Source organism: Eucyclogobius newberryi, unplaced genomic scaffold (genome assembly GCF_026437365.1).
Source record: "Eucyclogobius newberryi isolate DKJ021-1_F unplaced genomic scaffold, fEucNew1.0.hap1 SCAF_8, whole genome shotgun sequence".
Classification (NCBI taxonomy): domain Eukaryota; kingdom Metazoa; phylum Chordata; class Actinopteri; order Gobiiformes; family Gobiidae; genus Eucyclogobius; species Eucyclogobius newberryi.
Window position 1 is genome coordinate 20,258,720 of NW_027316500.1, and position 22,954 is coordinate 20,281,673.

The 22,954-nt window shown below is 42.7% G+C and overlaps 1 protein-coding gene across 1 annotated transcript; it reads left to right on the forward strand.

Moving 5' to 3' along the window:
* The first annotated feature begins 239 nt into the window (after window positions 1-239).
* Window positions 240-12,734, forward strand: wapla (WAPL cohesin release factor a). The gene is made up of 20 exons (XM_072436608.1): window positions 240-549; window positions 1,168-1,568; window positions 1,659-2,385; window positions 2,476-2,774; window positions 2,887-3,017; window positions 3,312-3,407; window positions 3,663-3,821; window positions 4,792-4,928; window positions 5,121-5,232; window positions 5,726-5,956; window positions 6,346-6,457; window positions 6,540-6,637; window positions 6,988-7,064; window positions 7,171-7,346; window positions 7,589-7,704; window positions 7,811-8,026; window positions 8,786-9,002; window positions 9,149-9,237; window positions 9,316-9,411; window positions 11,274-12,734. The coding sequence occupies exons 2-20, from the start codon at window positions 1,190-1,192 to the stop codon at window positions 11,337-11,339; spliced, it is 3,534 nt and encodes a 1,177-aa protein (XP_072292709.1). The 5' UTR covers window positions 240-549; window positions 1,168-1,189; the 3' UTR covers window positions 11,340-12,734.
* The last annotated feature ends 10,220 nt before the right edge of the window (window positions 12,735-22,954 follow it).

Genomic DNA, 22,954 nt, shown 5'->3' on the forward strand with positions numbered 1-22,954 from the left:
TTGTAGGATTGGAGGAAAAATAAAAACAGACAAAAGTGTACACTATATAATATAGTTAATTTGATTTGTAAGCACGTCAAGTTCCCATTGAAAGCTTTGGCACAGTTTGGTTTCAAGTCACATGAAAGCTGTCCTTTGCTGCCCCCTGTCGTTTATTTTGATTTCAACACCTCAACCAATCAAACACCTTTTTACTTGATCCCTGGGCAACATCGCCTCTGCTCATTGGCCAGTCTCTATCTCGAAGCACACGGCTTGGGAACGAAGAGGGAGGGGACATTTTAATGGCCGCCACTACCACTGCTAAATACAAAAAGTCTGGATTATGTTGTTTACAGAGATCGTAGCTAAAGGGCTTTGCTACAGTACAACTAATTATAATCTCGGGTACAAAAATCTTGACATACTCGGAAGAAAGATGACTCTATAGAGTAGTTTTTGAAGCGCTGGGCGGACTTTACCCGCTTGATCCGTGCGCGATTGGGAGCTCAGGCCTAGCCGGCTGGCTAAGGAACAAGCGGAACATCAGCTACACACTGCAGTTTTAAGGTAATATGTCTTTCTGTGTTTTTAGACTTGATAATTTTTCCTCATAGCTTTATAGACTCGTACGTGTGTTTAGTCAAATGTCACCAAAGTGTCTATAATCTGTTTTAATCCTCAAATGTTCCCGCGGTGATAGTAGCACAGCTGGCATCGAAGCTAATGGTAACTTCAAAATAAGTTCACTGACGATGAAAACAAGCCAAGGGTCCCAGTGTTTTAATATGCTGTGCGACTGTTGTCTTGGGTTGAATCAAACTGCAAATTTTCTCAATGTTGTACATATTAAAAGTATTAATTTACAGCCTACTATTAATTGAGTGAAATGTCCGTGAATTATTGAACATAGAAATAACAAAAGTAGCGCTAAGACTTGTTTGTGCTAAACCATAAGTGTCTGCGAGTCGTGTTTACATGACGCCTCAATATGTAACGTTATGGTTGTTTAAGTACTATTTTTATAACACTGGTGTAATATGTTTTTTTTTATAAACATTTGAATCATCTTAATCCCATCATGAGGTCATACAAATGAATACAAAAATACAAAACGATTTGAATTGTAGGCTATAAGTTTATGTTATACTGCTTACTAAAGTTCTCATTGCATATTCCTTTTGATAGGGAATATGTAACATAAGGAAACATGACATCCAGATTTGGTAAAACATACAACCGCAAAGGAGGTGAGGCCAACTCAAGATTTGAAGAGGTCTTCTCCAATAGGAAGCCCACCTTGTCCACCAAATGGGGAGAGACCACATACAAAGCCCAGCTTGGGTCCAAAAGGCCTGTGTCAAAATCAGATGTCTCAGACGTTTCAAAGCGGCCCAGACTAGAGGACAGTGACAGTGACCAGGACCCGTTTGGGTTTGACAGTGACGATGAATCAAAGACCGTCACTTCTCACATTGGCCCAGAGGCTAATGTCAGTGCAGCGGCTGCTACAAATACCCCAACACAGCAGAGCACTGGCATGCCATCTGTGATGACCTCCTCTCTCTTAGCTTCTACCGGAATAACAAGTGAGTTATCATGCTTTGCAGACTTTCTGTTCTGTGTCTGTTTAAATTAAATTTGCTTTAATGTTTTAATTATGTCTCCTGTATTTACAGACGAGACAAACCCTCAAGAAAAAGTTATTAAGGTTGTTGTGAAAAGTAACCAGCCGTGGTACAAAATTGCTGATAGCGGTCAAAAGCCCAGAAGCACATCCTCTGCTTCACACACAATTTCCTCTGCTAATCAGAATTTAGGGACACAGCCGTTCCTTTTCTCTTCAAGCACAGAAGTCTCTCTTTTTGGCTCAACGTCCAACAATGCTCCTGGAGGTAGCAGAGACTTTCTCGCTCCCTCCTCTTATGATGAACTGCCATCAGACGAAATTATGAACGCTGAATCGGAAGCTGCTGCGGAGCCTCCACCAGCACCAGTAGAAAATGTTCCCCCATCTCCATTCACCCTCAGGGCCTCAAACTGCAAGAAATACCAGAGGCCTAATCGGGCTTATAAAACCTCTTGTGAGCCTGCTGAAAACAACAATAGTGATGACCGTCATGAAACTACAAGCATACAAGATAAATCCCTCACAGTGCGTCCCGCCAGTTCAAGTAGTGCTGCTGCCAAGGCCGCTACAGCCGCCAAGCCTGCGGGCCGGGGAGGTGGACGGGTGAGGGACTACACTGTGCTGCACCCCTCCTGTGTGTCAATCTGCAACGTCACTATTCAGGACTCAATAGAGCGCAGTGTAGATGAACTGGTTGCCCCTGCTCCCCCTGCTGACCTCGGAGAAGCCGGGCAAATGAAGAAGAAGACAGATGCTCCTCTACCTAAACATGTTCGGTAAAAGATATATCATTTTTTATTTATGTATACCAATAACTTACCATTTCTTGCTGTCAATAAATAAACAATATGAATTTTCCTTTGTAGGTATAGGCCAACACCAATAAAGCCAAAGAAAACAAAGGCGGAGAGCAAGCTTGAGTTCTTTGGCTTTGAGGACAAGGAGGATCAGGGGAGCGAGGAGGGCTCTGAAAGTGCCATGGCAGGGAAAAGCAGCTACAAGATCAAGTACTTTGGCTTTGATGACCTCAGTGAGAGTGACAGTGATGATGACAGCACCAGTGCCAAAGAGAAGAAACATAAGAAGGCTCTGGCAGCTCTGAGCTCTGGTGTGGATAGCCCCCAAACCAGCGACTCTCAGGACAGCCAGGCCAGCAGCAATACGGGTAAACAGTTCTTCGCTTGTTTTTCAAAATTGAGTAAAATTGGAAATCAATTTCTTGGTTGTAAAATGTTTTCACTTTTTTTTCATTTAATCTTGTGTTTCGTTTGACACAGATGCATTTGATTTTGCGGATGACACAAGTCCTTGTGGGACTGAGACTCAAAAGGCGCGATTGGGGAAGGCAAGTGAAAAGCTGAAGGAGTTTGGAAGTGGAACCAAAAAGATCTTTAGTGGACCAAAGAAGGTAATTAAGTCACTCCAGAACCTACTGTTGACTCATTGTTGATGTTATTGACTTTAGTTTCCTTCTCAAAAAATGTGTTGATTGAATTTGATTAAATAATTTCATAACTAAGACAGTTTTTACCTATACACCTTTTTGATTCAGATTACCGGTAGCTTGTTGCAATACCGACAAATAATGTATGTTTATTAACTATAGTAATTTCCAATTAACACCTACCCAGATAATGGGTAATTAATTTGACATGCGAAGATGATTTATATATTTAATACATTTAATTATACTTTTTCCCAGTCTCCTGCAAAAGCTGTATACAATGCTCGCCACTGGAATCAGCCTGAGCCTGAAGCGTTGCCTGTACCTCCTCTGTCACGATCTCAAACTGCTCCGGTGAGACCTGCGGCTTTGCCCTGCCTTATACTTTGTAACATTTTGAGCTAAATATACTGTATGCAAGCCAATTTTTTGTTTGCACATATTGCTATTAATGTTTTGAATTTAGCGTATTAATAATGGGGGAATTAAAGTTGGAGGTTAACGATACCTGATCTGACCTCTGCTACCTACACACTGACCCAGTGCTTAGTGTCATTAAGCAGATTTTTGGACTCAAGTGTGATCCTTGGTTTACTTTTTTCTCCTCAGGCGGTTTTATCGAGCAGCAGCAAAGACGACTCCCATAAAGATGATGGCTTGTTCAAAGCTCCTCCACCGCCGCCTAAAGTTACTAAGTCTGAGACCATGCCCACACGTCCCAACCAGGATATTGTCACTGCACTCAAATGCAGGAAGGAGCACAAGGAGGTGAGTGTCTTGTGTAGTGGGTTTGAAAAGGCGTAGAAGTGGACAAATGGGGCCCAATTGGTCAAAGTGTTCACTTAAGTCATTCATAAATATGAGCCCTTTTTAAATCTGAAATAAAAATTAATTTATTTGATGAGATGGGGTCATGATCTCCTTTTTAAGTGTAGGAACTGTATTAGGGCAACTGTATTAGGATTGTTTTCTTAGTTTACTCATTACTGATAATTTTTTTATATTTCTGCTGTAAATTGAGACTTTTTAAATACATTTTGAAATTAGGGATCACAATGTAAAATTCTAATGTTACAATTATTGTGTGAAAAAACTTTTTTGAAACATGTGGTTTATGACCAGATTTACAATTCTGAAATAAAGCTAAATGTAACAAAAGCCGCCAGATAAAAGAAGTTCTTTACATTTAGGTCTATTTTTTTGGGCAAAAAAAACTTAGTATTGAACAACAAAAAACTTATTATTGCTTCTAAAATGGTCATTTTTTTAAATTTTGGTACTCATAATTATATTGTGACCTTAATAATCAGGATTACTTAACCCAGTTATCTTGACATCCCCATTTGAAAATTTGGTGTATCAAAGTTTCTTCATTGAAAACTTTTACAAATGTCATACTGTCTTGTTACAATAGGTCTTTTTGTATACATTTCAAAGTCTGGATCAACATTTTTATAGTCACGATAAGTCGATTTAATTGTTGCAGCCCTGGACTGTATTTTCATTTTTTTAATCAACCTTGCCTGCGTGCACAAAATGTATACATTGTGAAGTGCTGATGGTGGCTGAAGCCCACATGCTGAGCCACTATTGACCATGGTATTAGCACAGTCAGCCATTGAGTTTAATGGAACCAGTAGAGTGTAATCGAACAAAATACGAGCATGTCTCCATTGCTGAGTGCGTCTCTGGATTTCTTCCCAATTAGCTCTAATTAACACAATTCCCCTTCCTCCAGCTCTACACGGTGGTGCAGCATGTGAAGCACTTCAATGACGTTGTGGAGTATGGAGAGAATCAAGAGTTCACAGATGACTTTGAGTACCTGGAGACGGGGCTGAAAAGTTCCCAACCACTCAACACAAGATGCCTTAGGTGAGTACAACTTACAGTCCGCTTGTGAGAAATGACCAGGACTCGGCACTCAAAGTAAATTACTGTTAAAATTAAATGTAATCTTATGTCAGATCTCATTTTTGTAATAGAACATTTCACTCAAGTTTCATAAATTTGTGTGTATTTTTTTTTAAAACACATTGTTCATTTTTTTCAACTCTCTCGCTCTAGTATAATTAGTCTGGCCACGCGATGTGCCATGCCCAGTTTCAGGATGCACCTGAGAGCCAGAGGAAAAGTGGCACATGTCTTCAAAATTCTCAGTGATGCTCCACAGCACCCAGTGAGTGGTTTCACCTCTAAGCCTTAACATGATTAAATATGTATATATGTTCATGATATTTGGCCAGTCTTAAGCTGTTCCTACTGTGCTAGTCGTATTGTCTGGTCATTAATGCCTCTCTCTGCGCCCCTCTCTCTGCGCGCCCCTCTCTCTGCGCGCCCCTCTCTCTGCGCGCCTCTCTCTCTGCGCGCCTCTCTCTCTGCGCGCCTCTCTCTCTGCGCGCCTCTCTCTCTGCGCGCCTCTCTCTCTGCGCCCCTCTCTCTCTGCGCCCCTCTCTCTGCGCGCCCCTCTCTCTGCGCGCCCCTCTCTCTGCGCGCCCCTCTCTCTGCGCGCCCCTCTCTCTGCGCGCCCCTCTCTCTGCGCGCCCCTCTCTCTGCGCGCCCCTCTCTCTGCGCGCCCCTCTCTCTGCGCGCCCCTCTCTCTGCGCGCCCCTCTCTCTGCGCGCCCCTCTCTCTGTGCGCCCCTCTCTCTCTGCCCCTCTCTGCCCCCTCAGAACCTCGCACTGTGCACAGCCGCGCTCATGTACATTCTGAGCAGAGACCGTCTGAACATGGACTTGGACAGAGCGTGTTTAGAGCTCATGATCAAGCTGTTGGAGCAGGAGCAGGACTACTCTGCTCTACATGACCAGCTGACGGCCAAAGAGGAGGAGAAGGTCAAGGAGAAGATCAGAAAACTCTGTGAGACCGTCCACAACAAACATCTGGACTTGGAGAACATCACGGTGTGTTCTTTCAGCACCGTTAAGATGTAACTCTATGTATCTGATGTAACTTGTAATTTTGTAGCCTTTTTTTGTAAGAAACAAGCTAAAAGTGTTACAAAAACTCTTTTGAAGATAGTTTTTCAAGTTCTTTATTTTCTATCCAAAAAAGGTAATTTGATCTTCCACTGTGCACAAACTTAAATACTTTAGTGCAACTCAGGCAATACAATAAACTCAATGAACCATCTTAATTTTCTGTTATGAAAAGCTGACTGATTCAATGTATTGAATCAGTTGCATTGAAAAGACCTTTTCTGCAAGAGGACAGTGACTTTTGTTTATCTTCGTCTGTACCTGACTCAACAGCCTTGATAGAAACTTATGTTGAGTGAATGTTTGTTTTCCAGAGCGGTCACCTTGCCATGGAGACTCTGCTCTCTTTGACTTCGAAAAGAGCTGGCGACTGGTTCAAGGAGGAGCTCCGGCTGCTCGGAGGCCTGGACCACATCGTGGACAAAGGTGGGTGATTTATTTGGCTGTTGACTTTGAGGTTGTTCGCCGTCTGTAATTTTCGGGTCGTTTTTTATTCTTGTCTCCACAGTGAAAGAATGCGTGCAGCACCTGAGCCACGAGGAGGACAAGGAGAATCTGGTGGCGTCGTTGTGGGGTGCAGAGAGGTGTCTGAGAGTGCTTGAAAGTGTAAGTATGAAGTCTGTGCTCCCCGTTGCAGACATTCAAAGAGTGACAGTCAAGGACAGGCGTAAAAGAAGAAAATTACATGGTTATTATAGTTATGCCCTTTGTCAACTTTTGTACAATAACTTTCCTGTAGCTGCCTTTTTGGGGGGGATGAGAGAGAAGGGAGGACATGCAGTATGGAGCCCGGCATAAGTGTGCTGTGCCTTACCCACTCGACCACCGGGCAGCATGTAGCTGGCTTTTTGAACTGTTATTGACCGCTCTACTCACAACTTCAAATTCCCCTGCGAGTTTTGTTGCCTCCTTTGTACTTTTATCGATTTTATTTTTCTTTCATTCACTGCCAATAGGTCACGGTGCAGAACCCTGACAATCAGGGATACTTGATTGCTTACAAAGACTCTCAACTGATCATCTCCGCTGCCAGGTAAAGACTGCTTTTACAGTCAAGTTGTTGGATCATTGCATCATGTGCAGCAGGGGTTGTCAATAAGACTTTTTGCATTACTTCTATTGTCTCTCGTCCTTTACAGAGCGCTGCACCACTGTGAAGACATGATTCAGCGGTACAGCAGAGCACTAAACAACAGCTCTGTGCTGTCGACCGATGGCGCTCTGCCCCACTGCAGCTTCAGTAATGTGGGCAAGGCTGTGGAGGACTGCATGAGGGCTGTGATCGGTGTGCTGCTCAATCTCACACATGACAACGGTAAGCACTCCTCATTTTTAACTAAAGCAGTTTCATTGATTAGCATTTGGTTATTAAGAGATTTGATAGATTCTGTCATACTGTGTTTGAACATGACAAAGAGAATGGGAAATGTGGGTATTTATAAATGTTATTCATTTTACATACTGTTGCTGTTTTTGTTTCTTTCTACTTTGTTCAGTGACAATCTTAAGAAGTTGGGTATAGTGGAATAATATATTTTTTCCTCGTTTTTCATTCAGAGTGGGGAAGTACAAAAACTGGTGAGCAGCAGCTGTTGATAGTTACAGCTTTGAACTGTGTGCTGCGAGTGCCTCGCTACATCCCGCAAGAGCAGCGCTTCGACGTCAGAGTACTGGTAAGTCTCCTGTAAAGTTTGTTTGTAATGACCACTTATGAGTGGCAAATTTAAGTAGACAAAACCGTGAACTAAAGATACATGTGTGTTCTGTGTGGCATATTAGGGTCTGGGCCTTCTCATTAATCTGGTGGAGTACAGCTCCAGAAACAGGCACAGTCTGGTGGACATGGAGTACACTGTGGAAGACACCTGTCTGGAGGACAGCCTGATGCAGCCTGCTGAGCCGACACAAAGCAGTGCAGAGTCAGCAGCTGCTCCGGCTCCGGAAGAGGCAGAGGAGAAGCCCAAAGCCTTTGGCGCTCTGGCCGCCCTGGTCAAGGTATGAGCTGGGCTGACCAGCATCGTAAATAGTCTGCCCGTCTCTGGTGTTGCAGTAGATTGTTCTCGAGCATGTCAGAGGGTCTTAGTGTTAAGCAGTCATGTGGAAAAATCAATTAGTGCTGCAACGATTATTCGAGTAAATTGAGTAATTCGATTCCAAAAAAGTTTTGATTATTATTTGATTGCCGCGATTATTTGTTTAATTTACGTATTTAATTAAAACATGTGAATCTGTGACGCACAGACCTGCAGCAACTAAAGCACAACCGCACAATTGTGACTGGGAAGAGTTTTGTGGTGTGAAAGAGCACAGTGTTTTGAGCTGTAACTCTGCAGACATTTTGCAGCCTCTGTCTTTGCCCCGTCATCACAGACTTTGTGTTTCATACTCGCGGTCGTCTGTGCTCTTTCACACACAAAAACTCTGCTTCCTAGTCACACTCGCAAGTTTAAAATATTCCTCTCTTGTTGTGCTTTGAAATACATCCATGTAAATGGCACGGAAGGCCGCGATTATGAAACAAAGTCTGCGATGATGGGTCAAAGACACGGAGGGTAAAGTGAACGTTACACGGAGCTAATACTGCAAAATGACAATGCAAAATACAGTTCAAAACACCAGGGATCACTAGTCTCACTCAACAACGTTTTGCAAATGCGTTTCTTCTATTTTAAGGCTACTGTGCATTAATTACTGTCTGTGTGTATTCATTAAGATTGTGAATGGTGTTGTAGCTGATTTTGCTCCTTATTTCAGTTCTTTTTGGAAAGGGAGCGTGCAGCTATACTAGCTGAAGCTAAAACTGATGATCTCATCAGCGAGGCGCCAAAGCCAGCCGCGGACCAAAGTGGACAGTGGCAGGAGACGTCTGGAGAGATCCAGTGGGTCGAGGCAGAGAAGACTGACAACCAAACCACGTCCAATGAGAGTGAAAAGAAGGAGGAGGAGGATGAAGAGTTGGACCTCAATAAAGGTAAACAACATAGTGATAGTCGGGTAAAATGGTGCAGGTCACATGATTAGATCCGGTGCTCTAAGTCTTTGCTGTGAATAGTCTTTAGTTCAGAAATGTATTTTGGTAATTTGACTCTCAAGTGATTTTCTCTTGTGCGTGTGCAGCTCTGCAGCATGCGGGCAAACATATGGAGGACAGCATAGTTGCCTCCTACACAGCTCTTCTTCTGGGCTGCTTATGCCAAGGCAGCCAGGTAAGATTTAAAACGCCACTGATGTATTTAGTTTCATTGTACAAAGCTGTGGCTTCAAATATTTTTCTCACATTGCAGATCAATGTGACTACTGTGAGAGAGAATCTACCTAAAGGGGATTTCTCCATCATGACAGAAATGTTGAAGAAGTTCCTGAACTTCATGAACCTCACTGTGAGTACATAATGTTGTCAATAATTTTAAAAGCAGAACGTTTCCATTGTTAAAGATGGAAGACATTTTAGATGTATTCATCATTCCCTAAAACTTGCTGGTATTTTCTGTGAACAAAATACGTTATTGGGCAATATTTATTCTGAAGATAATTTGTACTCATAAATACATTTTATTTTTTGTTTCGGACCAGAATTGTATTTTTTGCAACTACTGTCATACTAAACCACAGGCCTCAAAATGTATATCATGTGGTGTTCAGTGGCCATTGGGATCACTTTGCTCAAAACCAGGAAGTGTGTCCTCCATTGAATAGGTGTGTCCTCCATGGTTCTGGCCTCCTGTATGATAATGAATATCCACCCTGATTCTTCTGAAGTCATGACTCCTCCCTGTGAACTATGCCTGGAACTGCCTGGTGCGGTCTATTCCAGTGACGAGCCGTCAGAAACTCATATTTACGGTTTAGATGACACCCCAGGAAAGCACCCTTACTCTCATGGCTTCCTCCTCCTGCTTCAGCACATGATATTGAACCGAGAGTTGATGCAACACAAGCGCCTATATAACAATAATCACTCCTTGAGTTTGAATCTACACCAGGGTTCCAAGGGCAGATCCTCAACCACAACTCCAGATGGCACAGTTCACAGGGAGGGGGCGTGACAGAATGGTCACTGGTGGATAGCTCTCATCATACACGAAAAGTACACAAAAGTTAAATTCATTTGGAGTTGGACTAAACTCTTAATCAGTGTTGATGTTTTTTTGTGTGGCAATTTTAGTGCAAACCAGGGTAATTTTGCAGAGTTGTAGTCAAACAGTCAAAATCTGTGCCACTCGATGGTCAACACAGGCTCTGCCGGTCAGATTCAGGCTCTGCCGATATGCTTCATGTCCTTCCTTCTCTCATTCCCTTTTCACTACACTGTCCTGTACAACAGTCTACAGGCAAAAACATCCTTCAAAGAATGAAAGAAAATTGTCAAAATCTTAGTGTGCAGCCATCATGCACTTCTGCCCTTCAGCTCATTTCAAACATCTGAGTCTGAAGTGTCTGTTAGACCAGGCCCTCCAGGCCCTCCCCCCTCACCCCCCATTTAGTCCTCCAGCTCTCCTAGCAGCTATATTTGAAATGTGGTCACGGGTGGGTATAGGCGTTTGGTCATTTTTAAGGGGGACTAATCACTATATACAAAATGCTTTAACTTGGAATTTTTACTGAATGTACTTAAAGGGGACATATTGCAGTACTCGAATCCTTGGTAAAACATGTAAACCTCAAAAATGTCCAATTAATAGTGAAATACCACTATGAAGAAGCCCGTCAGGTGTTAGTCCATTGACTTCAACTGACCTATTAGATCCTATTCCTTTTACATCATTATTGCAGTTTACAATCAATAAAATATACAATAATAAATGTATATGAGTGTGTAAAGAGGGCATGTTTTGTCAGGTGTTTAGAATCAAACACTAAATCATCTTTCTTTGTATGGCATTTTGGTATTCTTTACTGTTCCTAGACCACTTTAAAAAAAATCAGTGCAAACTAGGATCATTTGCAGCTTTGTGGTCTAAAACAAACTGCCTCCTCCAATGGCCATCAGTGTTTGTGCCCGTCAGACCTTTCACACTGTTCCTCATAAGTGCAGACACCCCCCCCCCAGTTTAAGTTGTCCCACTTTTATTACTTGTTGAATTATACAGAATGCATATGGACCACACATATGGTTTGATGTTGTCAGATCTTCTATGGAAAACAGAAACTTTGATTACTAGTTCTCAGTTGGTATCTTCACCAGTGAAGTTGACAATTTTCTCATGTTTTTCTTTGTTGTTTCCTCTTTGTATCTTCTCAGTGTGCGATGGGCACCACAGGACAGAAGTCCATCTCTCGAGTCATCGACTACCTGGAGCACTGTTAACAGGCAGTGGTACAGAACTGTGGGCTGCACATCAAAGGCAGGGGGCCCTTACAGACTGGAGCTATAGGGGGCAGTGCAGGCTTACAGCTGATCACCCGGAGCTGTGCTCAACCTCAATCTGAACTCCCCAGGCTTGTGCTTTGTGTGCCCACACACACACCTCCATTTCACACAGTGTCTCTAGGTGCAGTGTGAACCAAAGCCCCTTGTACATGTAGGGGCTTGAGATCACTCACCTGTGACCCTCAGACTGTCCACTGCTCCTCAGGTACCAGGGAGGAGGCACAGCCTTTGTTCTGACACACAACAGAACAGGCTCCAGATCTCGTCCTGAAATGTCCTAGAGCAACGCTCTGTGGCTCTGCTCCTGCAACAACCAGTCGATGGTCACACCTCCAATTTTAAGGATCATTTCATTTCAACATGTTAATTTACACTGATTGATAAGCATGAAATCCAATTTTCATGGAGTTTAGATGTCTTTCTGAACAGGAGTGACATCCTCAACCATTATGTTTGTTTGGCTTGTGATGAGATGAATGTTAAGGGAAAGGGCATAGATTAGACAACACCTTGATCCTTTTTGCTCCCCATATGTTTTGATCAGTTTTGCTTTTTCTTTTTTCTTTCAAGGGCATTTCCCCCTTTTATAATGAATTGTAGATTAATCGTTTCTTTTAATTTATAATGAGTGTGATGATTTGTTATTATGAATTGGCCAACAATTTAAAGAAATTTCTGTTGCATTGTGAGAGCTGTGTCTCCTTTTAAACATCAATGAAGTTCCATGTTTTTAATTTAATATTATTGTCCCTTGGGGTATGGATTTATTTTTATTTTTATCCTTGTCATATTTTTAACCTGCGATGCATTGTATTAACTGGACATCAATACATCTTTATGAATGAGTGTCATCTGTCACCCAGATTAGTCTTTGTATGTCCATCGTGTGTAATTTTTAGCGTGTTCATTTTAAGCATTTCACGATTGGAGAATTAGTTGGGCTTAATTTATTCTGGCTTGTCATTTAAAGCTCCCTTAAAAGGCCTCTGTGTCCTTTACTTTGCGACCTCTGACTGAATGACAGCCATAGTCGTATTTTATCTGCTCCGTACGGCTGCAGTGAACTCCCGGTTTACTGTACACTTTGCAAAATTAAGATATGAATGGAATTTTAAGACTGTATATACTCCTGTACATAACGGTTAATGGACATTCAAATGCTTAGACTACTTTTTTCTCCCGAAGCTGATATTTTTATTTTATACAATACTATTTCTGAGTTTGAAATTGCAGGAAGAGGAAAAAAAACATGTTTGTACCTGTTTTAAGGACACTGTCTTTGGTTACATGTAAAAAGTTGTATCTTAAACTAAAAAGTTGCTACTTTCAGTACACTCCCCTTGTGTGTTTTATTTTCCAATCTCTATTGTTTTACCAGTGGGGACTTTTTTCATTTTCAGTTTATGAATTCAGGGATATGGGTGGTAAACAGCGCCGTGCACAAAGATGTTTAGCTACCTCTTGCTTTTTTCTGTTTGGTATTCATTGCAGCTCGGTGAATTTGTATTCAATCTCGTGGCAGTGGCCGTAAGTGTCAAGGCTACAAGTTTGAAAATGTGCGTGCCACCCTCATTTCTTTTCCTATCCCTGACAAACTGTCTAGTATAGAGTGATGGTCCAGTGCGGCTCGTATACTTAGTGGCACTCAACGCTGACAGCTCGCGGATGTGGCCTGACTGACTTGTGCATAATAGAAACAAAAGATTCTCCTTGCTTGCTCTAGCAGGGGAATGTATTTACAAATGGCGTACTGTGCTCTGGGGAAAATATGTGTGACAATCTTGATTTTCATGCAGCTGTGTCAGCCAAGATACAACAAACAAAGTGGAAAAATCTTGGTTTCAATCCGAGTTCAGTATGTCAGATACAACAACTTTACTAAACAGTGCACACATGGGGTACCAAAGTTGGGTTTTTGTATATTTTATCTCTGATACCTGGTATAACATGGCCTATAACAAAGAATAAACAAAACACAAGAAAGGCACTCAAAGAAAGTACTGTATTTTCTGGACTATAAATCGCACTATCCAAAAAATGCATAGAGAAGAAAAAAACATGTATAATTTGCACTGGAGTATGAAATACGGTTGCAAGTGTGAAAATAACATAACATTTAAGTCGCTCCAGAGTAGAAGTATAAATATAAGTATTATAAGACTTATAGTCCGGAAAATATGGTAAAACATACATATCTATATGAAATTACAAAAAATGCTATGGCTTTGTGATATGGTTTATTTTATTTTTAATGGTAGAGATATTGAATTGACTTAAAAAGGAAAGACATTCTACCCGGTTAAAGGAAAAGTAATCTACCTGTAAGAAGTGATTTTTGGTCCTGCTAGAAGATGTGATTGGGTGTGTACATATGCTCATATATATATCAAGAAACCTCCTAGGTGGAATAATATAAGCTCACGGTCAATTTTATGAAAAAATAAAAACTTCCAAGATCAAATTATTGACTACTACAACAATTGTGAGTTTCCGCTGTAGATGTAGGTTGTGTATTTGCGCTCCATGTTTGGCTCTGCGCGCCCTTGGTAATGTGTGACTGATCTGATTCCAGGGTGCTGTGTCGACTGTGATACTACATAAAAAGCAGAGCACACATTACATTCAAATTGTCAGCAGTTTGTCAGGTGTAACGTGTTTAGCAAACCACTCAAAAAAGGGGTCTAATTAAACCCTAACATTCTCACAAACATGCAAATATATGATTGGAATATGTTACCTTGGTGGATTTCCTTTCCAAACGGCACGAGTGCTTATAGATGACAGGCGTCCCGGGCCTTTTCATCCGCCTCTATGCATTATACATGGCCGCTCTTCAGTAGCAGGCAGTCAAAGGCAGAGTTTTCTCCATGAGGAATGGTGGGGAAAAGGTAAACACATAGGGAGCAATAGATTCAACAGGCCCCAAAGGTTAAACAGCGCCATGTTCGGTCCTCCACCTAGAGAATATGCAGAGGGATTATTTTTGCCCATGCATCTGCCAATCGTCAAGCCTGAGGGATCGACATTCTTCCTTTCATCTACCTCTCTTTGGTCGTGGTGTATTTCACTGAGCAAGACAATTCTGAGACTGGTTATCAGACACCGCCAGGTTTCTATGCTCTGTATCCTTTTTCCCCACCTCTCTGCATAAATTAAATTGTACTTGCTTGATAACGGATGAAAGACAAAAGCAGTGAAATCCATAGAACCTGGTGAAAACAAACCTCCACTCCATGAAATGTTACTGTTCAAGCATTATAGCCATATTGTTCATTCACACATTCAAACAAAGTAATATAGGTCGGACTCTTTGGATACTGACCACTTCAAACCTGAAAGTCCTCATTGCCATCACTACTCTAGTTGTTTCTAATGACAAGATGAATACTAGCTTCCTTGTAAACTTGATTTGATTCCATCTGATATTAAGGTGGTGGTTGAATGGGGCCAAGCCATACTGCAGTTATTATTGTATTATTACAGAAGTTATGACCCTTTTGAGAGTCGTAGTGCGATTGATGTATGAGTATTTCCCATTACTAAAGAAGATATATAGGGCAACCCTGGTAGAATATGAATACCGTAGGCCTATTTGAGTGAGTACTACTCTTACACGTACTGTTCTTTTTCAAGTAATTGTACATCTTGGAGTACATTTACGACACTATAAGTTTACTCCTACTTGAGTAATATTTAGTCTGAAGTAACAGTACTCTTACTTGAGTAAAAGTAAGTCTCACTAGTGACAACAGTTTTGTGTTAACAATTTGAAATGATGGAACATTTGTGCTTCTTTCTATCTCTTTCAGATATAATTTAGTTTTTATATATTTGGAAAATACCAGATTTTGTGCTTAATTCCAATTACATTCACTTGCATACACCCAGACAGTTACACTTGGATAACATGCTTTTTAACTTTTGCTTGAGTCATTTCTTGTACTCTTGTTACTTGATTACAATGTTTGGCTTCTCTTCTCACCTCTGTGTATCATAGACGTACAGTAAGAGCTCGAACAAAAGCTGAATGTTGCGTTCACACTTGCAGAAAGTACCGTAGTATTTAGATGGATTCATGCATGTCTGAGAAATTCTATTGTCACGAAATGAGGTTTGAGTGCCAAGAAAATCAGTTTGTTTTTCAAATCTGTGTTTTTACCTACCCCCTATCCCCACCGACTGCTCTGCATTTAGAGATGAAAAATGTCATGTCGGCCCATCTTTCCCCAATACAAACACATTGATAAAAACCTGTGGCTTGTTCCATATCCCTAAATGAAGTATGTCAGTTCTGCAGTTTTAAGCAGAAATTCAATTAACCCATTTATTAAACCGTTTGAGCTCAATATTGCGGTTTACAATGAACAAAATGTAAAATTATGGTATTTGTGTCTTTCATTTATATGTTTTAAAACCTGAATGCCATCTTTAAATAAAGCAAATCAAACAAGACATGCCTGTGTGATTGTGTTTGTTATAGGCATATTACTATGAGGAAAAATCAAACTTTTGTGTATCTCACAAAATATTCTTGTTAAATATCTTCAGCCAAATGAAAACTCCAAAACACCAATCTTTTGTCATTGTAACACTCAAAACACATTTTCATCTCGATTTCATATTCACACAATTCTTTGACTAGTTTTCACCCCCTGCTGTCTTTCATTGTTCACTTTTTCTGCGTTTTATTACAAAAGCCATTATCTTTGCACCCCACATGCCACACTCTGCACTTGCTCTGTAGTGAATGGAGAAAGTGTGATTATCCTGCTGCTGCTGGAGACGTGCTTTGTTTGCCTGTCTCACCTGCTGCTCTCAGTCGTCGCGGAGCAGCCACTAGGGGGCGTCAGTACACACACACACACACACACACACACACACGCACGCACACACACGCACGCACACACACACACGCACACACACACACACATGTTTTGATGCAGCTGCTGAAGTTGTGGCTGGTGATCTGGCCTCCAGCTACTGTGCCGTCTTTGGAGAGATGAATGCCCTTGTCTCTCACACTCGCTGCTGCAGCCTCATGGAACATTTATGACACGAAGAGGCGCCGCACTCTGCTGACCACAACACGCCTGCTTTTTGTTGATTTCAAAATCAGCTGCTTATAGAGAGACAGGGCTTTTTTTTACATGTCTGCAAAATATGATAATGTTTCTTATTTAGATTTGGAGTGTTGTTATTATTAGTGAGCAAGGAACGCAAAAACATCAACCAGGAGTCAGTTAAGCCCAGAAATCTATTTTTTTTTAAGTCCAGTTGTGAGAAAACCACAAATGCACAAAGTGCTTCCCTCTGCTCGCTTTAAAAAAACACATAAGTCCATGTTTATGCTACAATAGGCCGAAGTGCATCCGTCTGCACAACCATGTTTTGGGTTTGGGTGCTTCACCTTTGGCTTCCACCCAAATCAATGTTGCCCTGTGATTGCACCTCTGGCTCAATCACAAGAGTGGAGCCTGTCGGATGGATTCTTGTGAGATTGTAAACTCACAAATATCACAATTCAACTTGCATCTAAGGTTTCCTTTAAAAAACCCATGATTTTCCCTTATGTGGTGACCAAGAGGTAAGGTTATAGCTCAGACTACTAAATTCCCCACTAACTGCCCAATAAGTTACCCACAATACCAAATTCTATGCAACGCCACCTGATTAAGGGTCCAGGAAACCCCACTATAATGTAGGCCACTCTAATTGGGCACCAAAGTAAAAGGACTGACTGGTCAGAGACAGGAAGTATGAAAATTACATTATTTATTGCGACAGATATTTAAACACATTTTAATACCCATATTCTAAAAGCAGACCATAAACCATGTTAATCGAAAAATACTTAAGAACTAGCAATTGCTGCACAGGTGACAGGACAGTCCAATATCAGGAGACTTAGTGCGCGCTAGTGATCCAGCGAGTCCTCAGGACGCGGTGTAACGCGCCTGGAAGGCCTTTAAACTGCACCGGCAACGCGGAGGAGCGGGATGAGCGGAGAGGCGACCGGAGGCAAAGGGGAGACAAAGGGGGAGAGAGGGGGAGGCAGAGAGGGGAGGCAGAGAGGGGAGGCAGAGAGGGGAGGCAGAGAGGGGAGGTAGAGGCAGAGAGGGGAGGCAGAGAGGGGAGGCAGAGAGGGGAGGCAGAGAGGGGAGGTAGAGGCAGAGAGGGGAGGCAGAGAGGGGAGGCAGAGAGGGGGAGGCAGAGAGGGGAGGCAGAGAGGGGGAGGCAGAGAGGGGGAGGCAGAGAGGGGAGGCAGAGGCAGAGGCAGAGAGGGGAGGCAGAGGCAGAGGCAGAGAGGGGAGGCAGAGAGGGGAGGCAGAGGCAGAGAGGGGGAGGCAGAGAGGGGGAGGCAGAGAGGGGAGGCAGAGGCAGAGAGGGGAGGCAGAGAGAGAGGGGAGGCAGAGAGGGGGAGGCAGAGAGAGAGGGGAGGCAGAGAGGGGGAGGCAGAGAGGGGAGGCAGAGAGGGGAGGCAGAGGCAGAGGCAGAGAGGGGAGGCAGAGGCAGAGGCAGAGAGGGGAGGCAGAGAGGGGGAGGCAGAGAGGGGAGGCAGAGAGGGGAGGCAGAGAGCCGATCCTGTAGCACTCTTGAGGTGAAACACCGCGTGGCAGTGTCCGAACGGTCCATGCGCAGGATAATTGTTACGTTAGACATTCTGCAGCAGTCTATCGTTTTGTAGTCACCAATGTGGTTCGGGGGAAAAAATACAGACAACCGTCGTCTCTTTGGTCTGAGGGAAAAACAACACTACTGACCATTTTATTGCGCATGCTCATTACAACACAACAAGACATTCACTGATCACGCAGGTAACACATGGCTTTGCTCCATCTGCAAGTATGCTCAACACTCCCACTCAAAGACATGTGTATTGTTCTCATATAGTGGTAAATAAAAACAAAAATATATAACCCCAAAATAAAACATTTGGCATACTGGCAAAGTTCTAAACACTTCAAAACAACTTTAAAATAAAACATTTGGTATATTAGCAATGTTCAACATTACTTCCCAAACAAATATCCCTTAAAACTCTCAAACTTAGCTTTTGTCAAAGGCTTGGTAAGGACATCAGCTACCATGTTTGCAGTAGGGCAATATTCTATACATATTTTACCTTCTGCGTGTGCAGACCGTACAAAATGGTACTTTATGTCTATATGTTTGCTTCTCCGTCTGCAAACTGGGTTCTTTGATAAAGCTATCGCCCCCTGGTTGTCCTCAAATATCTTGACTGGTGTATGCTGGTTACAACTATCTATTCCTCCAAGTAGTTGTACAAGATACATACTTTCTTGAGTAGTGGCTGCTAGCGCCATATACTCGCATATGGATAATGCCACCGTTTGCTGTTTTCTGCTCTTCCATGATATAACTGGACCATTCTCAGTTAAGCTGAAACAGTATCCAGTTGTGCTCCTCCTGTCATCCATATCGGCTGCCCAATCAGCATCACTGTATCCCTCCAGCTGTAATGGGCTTTCCTCACATTTCTGGTAGTGTAGTTCTTGATCCATAGTACCCTTTAAGTACCTCAGTATGCGTTTCGCTGTAGCCCAATGCTGTTGCTTTGGTTCTGCTAGGTATTGAGATAGTTTACTAACAGCCCAGCTCAGGTCAGGTCTTGTACATGTCATAATGTACAAGACCTGACCTGTCATGTCATGGGACATTCGGACATTCCAAATTTCGCTAATATCTTCTCTATGTGTCTCTTTTGGGTCATTTTGATTTCTCCATCACTCTGTCTGAAATCTATACCCAGGAAGTATTTAAGTGGACCCATATCCTTCATCTTAAATCTTCTCTTCAACATTTCCTTCACATCACTGAGTAAGGTGTTGTTACGCGCTGCTATGATTAAATCATCCACCCATACTAACAAAATCACTTTCTCATTCTCAGATTTTCTGCTGTAGACATAATGATCAGTATCACTTTGTACAAAACCGTTCTCTGTAAGGTGATCATGTAGTAACATATTCCAGTTACGCCCGGACTGTTTTAAACCATACAATGACTTGTTGAGTTTACACACTAAGTGTTCCCCTGTCTTTGATTTGATTTCAAAACCTTCCGGCTGTTCCATATATACCTCACAGTCCATTGGAGCATGGAGGTAAGCAGTCTTCACATCCATTTGGTGTAAAATAAGATCCTCCTGTACAGCCACCTGCATTAATGCTCGTACAGAGGTCATGTTGGCTGTTGGTGAAAAAGTCTCTTTATAGTCAATTCCTTCCACTTGACCATAGCCTTTTGCAACATATCTGGCTTTACAAGTCTCAGATCCATCTGGGCTCTTTCACTGCATATACCCAGCGAACTCCCACTGCTTGCTTGCCTCTTGGCAGTGGGGTCAGAGTGAAAGTTTCATTCTCTGTCAAAGAGTTCATCTCCCCTTCATCGCATCAGCCCACATTTTTGACTTTTTAGAGTCCATTGCCTCTCTAAGTATTTTAGGAACATCATAAGCTACTCTGTAGAAATAATCTACATTCTCACTTTCGTCATTGTTACACTCAACTTTACACTGGTACTCCTTAAAGTATTCTGGAGCCTTTCTCTGTCTTGTAGGGTATCTCCTTTCTCCCTCTTCTTTCTGAGTACTGTCTGTCTGGGTCGGACCTGTCTCAGCAGCCTCTTCAATACTGGACTCTTTACTCTCTTCAGGCTGTCTCTGACCCTGGTTGACTCTCTTGGTGGAGGTGTATTTACATAACTCTCAATGTCTTCCCCCATGTCACAATCTGTCTGGGTCTGGCTATCTGTGCCACCTTTGGTGATACATTTTACCAGCCTATGTTTTAGGACTTTTCCTGTCTCAGGATAATACACATTATATGCTGGACTATATTTGTCATAGCCTACAAGGATCCCCTTGTTGCATCTAGAGTCTAGCTTTTTCTTATCCTGCTTGTAAACATAGCATTCAGAGCCAAATATCTGCATGTTGGATAGGTTAGGTGTTTTTCCTGTAAAAACACGGAAAGGTGTCTGCTCTAGCCACTTACTGTAGCACCTGTTGCGGATTTGGGCTGCTGTTTGTGCAGCATATGTCCATAATTGCTTTGGGAGGTTACTCTCCAATAGCATGCATCGTGACATCTCAAATAAAGTTCTCCACCCTCTTTCGGCAGTCCCATTCTGATGAGGTGAGTAGGGTGCACTCTTCTCGTGCCTTATCCCATTACTCCTAAGTAGACATTGAAACTCTTGTCCGGTAAACTCTGTGCCGTTATCTGACCTTATGCACTTTACCTTTCCATATGGCGCTACATCCGCTATGAATTTTTCTGTAGCTTTTGTCGTGTCACTTTTTGTTTTAATGAAGTATGGAAATATCATTCCACTGCAATCATCAGTAAATGCTATTGCATATCTGTACCCATCTTTATCTGCTGGTTCTATAGGACCGCATAGGTCTGTGTGTACAAGCTCAAACACAGCTGTGGCTTTAGAGTCTGCCTGTCGGTTTCTGCTTTGTGTGAATTTGCCCTGTGTGCATATTTCACATTTTTGGTTGGATTTGTCATGTTTCCCTTTTATAGACATTCCTTCAACCACCTTTTCTAATTTTGCAACATCATCAAAATTGCAATGACCAAGTATCCTATGCCACGTTTGAATGTCATGACACCCATATACTTCATCAACATTTTCATCTTCTACTGTGCTAAGGTAATACAGCCTACCATACACGTCCATTTTGAATTTGGTACCATCCTTGTGGACCAGCCAGTCATTACCGTCCTTAAAGTGGACCTCAGCTCCGTTGGCCGTCGCTGCTTTAACTGAAAAGATGTCCTGTGGAAACGATGGGATGTAGAGTGCCTGTTTGAGAATCGTTTTCACTCTTCGTCCCTCGCTGTCCAACAAGAAGATTTCAGCATCTCCCCTCATTTTCGCCATCCCGCTCACCTTGGATCCGTCGGCAAGCTCGATCATGTGGTCCTCAGGTCTGAAGCTCTTGTCAACTGTTTTGAACTTTGTGGCGTTGTTGATCATGTGTGTTGTGGCGCCGCAGTCGACCATGAGACCTTTCTTGTTTCCTCTTTGTGTAGGGCAGTCACTCATCTTGAAGAAACAAAAAGATGTAGGCTCTGCCTCCGTCTCTCCATCAACTTTCTTCACATAGTCACGGCCTCGTCCTCGATATTGTCCCCTTCCGCGCTGTGTTGTGTCCCATTTTCGTTCCTCTTTTCTCAACTGGTATCCGTCCGGACATGTCCTGGCCATGTGTCCCTTTTTACCGCACGTGTAACATTCAACATCAGCCAGGACCATTTTCTTTCCTCTTCCTCTTCCTCGTGACCTTGTTGCCCAACTAGTCTTCATCACGTTGTCTTCATCAGCATTCACGTCACTCTTCCCATATTTTTCAGTACTCTCATAACTTTGCAGTTTCGTTTTAAACTCGCTGAACGTTACAGTGTCATTTGTCTGGGTGATGTGCACCACGAATGGCTTGTATGAATCAGGTAGCCCTTTAACTACCATCGCTATCTGAAGCCCATCACTAATGTGCTCTTCTGCTCTTCTCAATGACGTGAATATAGTCTCTGCTCGAATAATATAGTCAGTTACCGTTTCATTGCTGGTCTTATGAAGCGAGGAAAGTTCACAATATAAACTCACAACGCGAGGTTTGTCCTTTCCAGCGTAGTGTTCGCGGAGAATATTCAGCGCTTTTCTTCCGTCTCTTTTCGCGTCTCTCATTACCAATGACAAGCTCTTGTTGTCCAGACATTGCACTAGCTCTGCATATGCCTCGCCGTTCTTCGTATCATCTTCCGCCCAAGCATCTTCGTCCTCCTCATCTATCTCCGGGTCTTCCGAGATAACTCCTCTGAGGCCGCGTAACTCCATATGCGCGAGGAACCTCGTTTCCCACAGCTCGTAACTTTTCTCTTCGCCGTCGAATAAAAGTCTGAACCACTTTTGGCCTACTTGACTGGGCCCATAACCTGTTACGTTAGACATTCTGCAGCAGTCTATCGTTTTGTAGTCACCAATGTGGTTCGGGGGAAAAAATACAGACAACCGTCGTCTCTTTGGTCTGAGGGAAAAACAACACTACTGACCATTTTATTGCGCATGCTCATTACAACACAACAACACATTCACTGATCACGCAGGTAACACATGGCTTTGCTCCATCTGCAAGTATGCTCAACAATAATTAACTGAACGATTGTAGGCGCCAGGAGTTATGCAGATGCGCGTGCAGAGCGGAGGCCAGTGATCTACGCGCAAATAGTGGAGCGTATGTTGCTGGGCGTTAGGCCGTTTGGGCAGCAACTTGCGGTGTTTGAAACCGTTTTAACAGGTTTCTGAACTGGCGGCTTTGCTTCGAAGTTCCCACTTGTGTGCCAACGTCACAGGTGAAAGCCAAGAGAAAGACGCAGGTGAGGAGACGCGGATGTGGGTGCCACTACACATGGATGTATCACGTATACACTACACTTAGAACAGATGAAAACGGTGTAAATACGGCTGTATATGCATCTCTGTGCTGGCCTGTTCATATGATGCCCCCCTGTTCT

What these genes read in the sequence shown, in the direction of transcription:
- wapla (XM_072436608.1), top strand. Translation starts at nt 1,190, where the DNA reads ATGACATCCAGATTTGGTAAAACATACAACCGCAAAGGAGGTGAGGCC. An exon ending in GTCTGAGAGTGCTTGAAAGT is followed by an intron (nt 6,638 to 6,987) that starts GTAAGTATGAAG and finishes CACTGCCAATAG; the next exon opens with GTCACGGTGCAGAACCCTGA. An exon ending in CAATCTCACACATGACAACG is followed by an intron (nt 7,347 to 7,588) that starts GTAAGCACTCCT and finishes TTTTTCATTCAG; the next exon opens with AGTGGGGAAGTACAAAAACT.